The sequence below is a fragment of the Ylistrum balloti genome, unplaced genomic scaffold, assembly GCF_031769215.1.
Source record: "Ylistrum balloti isolate Yb309-2 unplaced genomic scaffold, AGI_CSIRO_Ybal_v1 Utg369758, whole genome shotgun sequence".
NCBI lineage: Eukaryota > Metazoa > Mollusca > Bivalvia > Pectinida > Pectinidae > Ylistrum > Ylistrum balloti.
Genome location: NW_026781958.1, coordinates 1,346,541 through 1,351,671, shown reverse-complemented (window position 1 = coordinate 1,351,671; position 5,131 = coordinate 1,346,541). Strand labels below are relative to the sequence as shown.

The 5,131-nt window shown below is 34.8% G+C and overlaps 1 protein-coding gene across 1 annotated transcript; it reads left to right on the top strand.

Annotated features, from left to right (window-relative positions):
* Positions 1–572: 572 nt before the first annotated feature.
* Positions 573–4,928, top strand: LOC132543526 (cholecystokinin receptor type A-like). Its single transcript, XM_060207040.1, has 2 exons — positions 573–684; positions 3,544–4,928. Exon 2 carries the CDS (start codon positions 3,719–3,721, stop codon positions 4,880–4,882), a length of 1,164 nt encoding a protein of 387 aa, XP_060063023.1. The 5' UTR covers positions 573–684; positions 3,544–3,718; the 3' UTR covers positions 4,883–4,928.
* The last annotated feature ends 203 nt before the right edge of the window (positions 4,929–5,131 follow it).

Below are 5,131 nucleotides of genomic sequence, written 5' to 3'. Positions count from 1 at the left end.
GTTATCCTTATTCAGTCTAGTTTGTTTTTTTTTTTTTTTTTTTGTTTTGCTTTTGTTTTGTTTTTGTTTTTGTTTTTTTAAGGCGTGGTGTGGGGGCGGCGAGGGGTTGGAGGTTGCGGTTTGGGGAGAGGGTGGATGGGGTGGGGTCGGTGGTTCTTCTTCTATTTTTCTTTAACACATTTTCTTTCTTTTTACTTTTCTTCTGTTTCCTGGTTTCGTTTAAAATTACTTCAGTTTGTGTCGTCAACATTCTTAACAATAGAATTATTATACATATACTTCTGCTGAAGTGTGGTCATAAAACCATTAATTGTTTTAAACCCAACACAAGTGCATGCCCTCCCTCTTCCTAGCTTTAATCTGGTCACTGAACTAGAACAATGCCACGCTTGCGTCAGCCACAGGACCAGATGGGATAGCTCCCAATGACTGTACAATATTCTTTATTATACGACCGACAGGGGGCACTGTCATGAGTGTAGGTTCCTGTTTGTAAACCACATACTCTAGTTTCTTTTTAAGGCAGTTCATACGCCACTTACTTCATTTCAACGTATATAGGCCATCATCGACAAATGTTGACTGAAGTGATCGTCCGTGGATAGTGTAATACAAACTGATATATAGACTAACATATTTAAATTTTAATCTCGCTGGAGGTGACCTGCCAGGATATTCTACACGGTATGTATTGGTGATGTTTCACACGTAGACACAAAGGTCTGTTCGGATTTTCACACAAATATAAACAACGTGAACAGGTGTGTTGTGATATGGAGGTAAAATTGAAATTTGTACCCGATAACACAGACAAGGAAACACTGTATTACACCTCACTTGACAATTATATCTCTTTTGACAAGTGAAAACACTGATCATGAAATTAATTAATTATTATTTTTAGGTACGGTCTTTGAAAGCGTACAGTTGTTATGTATGTGTGTGATAGTACACTCTTTTTACACACATGAATACATTACATTATGGGTAGCTATCCTATCAGGTTATGGGTGTTTAGCGATAGATATTGTGGAAACGATTTAAATTTAGACACCGCGGTGTTTTCTGGTACACATCGAAATAAAGGTGTACTATATCGAATGCTTTACGGTATCCAGGTTATGTCAAATACGACATAACGTATGTACTCTAACAGCGGGCGGAATATGAACAGTACACGAAGATTTTTATTTCGTATCTCTGTTATCGTAACCTTTTGTGATCTATCGTTCAACTTAACTGGCTAATCGGTGTTTGTACAACACAGTAGTGTAGTTGTCCTTGTCACACTTTTATCATAACACCAGTTCACCATGCCTTATTTCCACTTCAGAAATTTCCTTTGACTAATCTTTATATAGATAGATTTTGTCGCAGACTGGTAGAATGGTGCCAACCTGACAAGGATAGTTAATAATTCATTCTACTGAACCGAGTATAAAGTCGACTGCTGTTGTCAATAATGTGATGTTTCTTGGGTGCTGTGAGTCATTGTTCAAATATGTAATGTTTTATAACTTTAGGTAACAAGGAAATCGAACAGTGAGATCTATACTGTATCTGTGTGGTAGGTATGTTTCCTGGGTATTTTATCTGGTAATTAGTCACACCCGATACACGTGTTCACCTTATTGAAAGGGATCGTCTTACAGGGAAATATTATGTCGGAATGTTAAAAACATTCAAGTCTTTGATAATATTGATATATATATATAGAGTTCATGTGTTATTATCGAATTTGGTCGGCTAATTACCTATGTACGCTAAGTTATAGCATTTATATCTAAATACAGAATATTTTGTTTTAAACATTTATAAATGTTTGGTAGTTCAAATTCAGTTAATCTTTTGTAAAGATATCGTTAAGAAAATGTCTTCATAATTAATTTTTCGTCAGGAAACATTGTTAGAAATAGAGTTATCGGCACCAAAACAGTTGTTTCTAATTTCATTATTACTTTTATAGTAAAAAAATATTTTAAAAATGTAAAGTTTATGAATATACATGAGAACATTTGCTCCTTTTATCTAAATATCTTATAGGTTTTTATATTATCTACTCTATAAATTGTCACAATGAGTCGTGTATATCTGTATCTACAGTAGCTGGACTTTGTACTGTGTATAAGCAGGTGTTTTATCATTACTCATACTGTGGTAACATTTAGTTTGACCGCACTTCCTAATAAATTATTTGACACGCAGTTGGGTGTGCACGATTTAATGTTTATGCATATTTACAATCACCATTTGTTTGGCCTCGGTAAAACAATGAGTCAGGTTATAGATAATCTTAATATGTAAACAAGCGACACGCTACGGATGCCGTATTCTCGTCCAATGCAGAAGATGATTAAAATTAAATCATATTATTTTAAAATTATTTTAAATTGACGTACTTTGATTTACAACATATTTGTGACTCAAAACTCTACCATTCTATAAGTAAAACTTCCCTGTGTTTGTTTTAAAATTTCTTATCATATTGTGAATAATTTGAAATATATATCCCCAGTCATTGATATTTTATACCTGTCATAAGATTAATTTCAAACATTATAATTATCACGACATTCAATGAGCTTTCCTTTTCTGTTTCCAATGTATTTCCAGATTGAAGGAAATTTTGTCACTGGGGAGGTTTTATCATTACTACACAACCATGTAGATATAGCCACCCTATTCAGGTCAAATAACTATCATCACCATCTAAACTATTATTAAGTTTCAAGCTCGAGTAAACATGTAAAGAGGTGTCACTTTCAGTATGCAATCTACAATAGTTATCAATGGGCGTATATGAAGAGGTTTATTTCGTGATGTACTTTTTGTGATGTAGATTTCTGTTTAGTAGGTGTAAGAACAACAGGTAAGATGACAAAAGATTTGTCATCGTTGATTATATATAGTAACATAGATTTTTTTCCAATTTCGTTAGAAAAATCTTCCACGCCATGACAAATGTTCAGTTTGAACATTTTTACTTTAAACTCCTCATTAAGATATGATAAACAATACAAAGTGAGCGAAGTATTTTAAATGCGGTCTTAACACAATAACACTTTGAAGAGACCTTTAATCCTTGAATGAATGAAAGTATTTATAATTAGAAACACTCTTGTAATGGTCGTGTGGTGTAGGTTATCCCTGTCGAACCGATCTGTCTGCCAGTCTGTTCAGAATGTTTGACATCAGCTAACCCTACTTAATTAACACGTGTGTTTAGCTGTGTAACATGATGTTATCGAAGTGAGGATTATTTTTTTACATCTTCTATCACACTTACCAAACGTACAAGGCAAATAACACTGAAGAAAACAGATGGGAAATATTACTAGGATGTTTCATGTAAATGTATACCAAAATATATCACAAAAACTCTCGTTTGGAAGGAAACCCACGGTTAGCTGTTGATATTACTACATACATCTGTTTGTGTAAATTATCATTTGCATGATGCATACATATTTTCGTATAAGCAACCTGTGATATAGACAGATATGTGTATACATAAGTTCAATTATCTTTTTGTGTATGTTGTAGGTATCTATCTGACGCCAGCAAAAGTAGGACTTTCGTTAGCCGCCGGAAACCGGACGGAGTGTTACTATGACAACGATAATGATGTTGAGTGTAGGATGATCACATAGGAAGTAGTCATTTAACATTTCGTTGGATTTTGTGAGTGAAACACTTTTAGAGAACAATAACAAAAGAGATGGCTGGACAATACAATCCTTTCGCCGTTCTGGCAAATTCATCAAACAACAGCAATGTCACAAATGAATTTGATATCAGCGCATTCATTATTGAGAGAAATAACCAGAATGCGATGCTCCTACTTCCGGTGATGATCGTCGTTGGAGTTCTGATTTTATTAGGATTTACTGGTAATTCTTTAGTCTGCTACGTGTATAATTCACCAACGATTAAAAAGAGAAAAACAACAAAGAGAGTATTTATTCTGACTCTAGCAATCTTTGATATATTGAATTGTGTTCTCGTCATGCCGTTCGAAATTTATGACATGAGAAATCAACATTATTTCCGGTCAAGTGAAGTTTGCAAAGTGTTCCGGTTTTTCGAGACTTCACTTGTATTATCATCTGGATTTATTCTTCTCTCCGTATCTGTTGATCGGTACGTGAACCTAGTCAAGGCTTCCAAGCGCATTATAACACCGAGCAGGGCAAAGAAACTTGCACTGGCTTGCGTCATAGTAGCCACGTTATTTTCCTGGCCTGTACTCATTTTCGCAGGAATAGAAACATTCGATATTTTAGTGGACGGCATCAATACAAACGTGACTGCTACAGAATGTACGACATTCAGAAATGATTATGATGGATTTATGAGCGACAATATATATACTGTGTGTTTGATAGGTACTTTTGTAAGCGCCTTGATAACTCTGATTGTGATCTATATTCTGATTGGTTTGAAGCTTTATCGCCGTCGCCGGGGGTCTGTAAATAAAGGAGGACTAATGTTTCTGTCTAGTACCAATGAAGGAAAGAGCTTGACTGATGGTAAACCAATAAAAAGGAATAATGTACGAAAATCCAGTTTAGGTTACGCCATTAGACGCAGCAAACCGAAAGTCCAAGGATCAACTGTGATGTTCTACTCAGTAACTGTTGTATTCATTCTGGGTTTCCTACCTCATTTAACAGTGCGGACTTTGAAAATGCTCAAAATGGCATTTACGGAAAGTCATTCGTTTGACTCGACGGAAATCATATACAACTTGTTGGTGAGGTCCTACATGATTAACAGTGCTGCGAATCCATTTATTTATAGTATACTCAACGTCAGATTCAGAAAGGACCTCATTGCCTCTTTTAAACGGTGCTTCTGCTTGCACAGGCTGCGTTCCAACTGATTGTCATTTTTTATCTTTAAACTATTATAATAAAGTATTTATTTAAAGAAAATTAGAAAGTTTTGTTTTATTTTGTAAATGGTATCTTTTGTAGTTTGTATCAAACATCTCATACAAATTACATTTGAACAAATCTTGCACTTGACATCACCTCAATTGAAGTTTTAGTTGGTCTTCATTTTCAAGACTAGATGCCAATACTTTGGTTTCAGATGGGACTGTAAAAGGCAGAAGGGATATTTTGTAGGT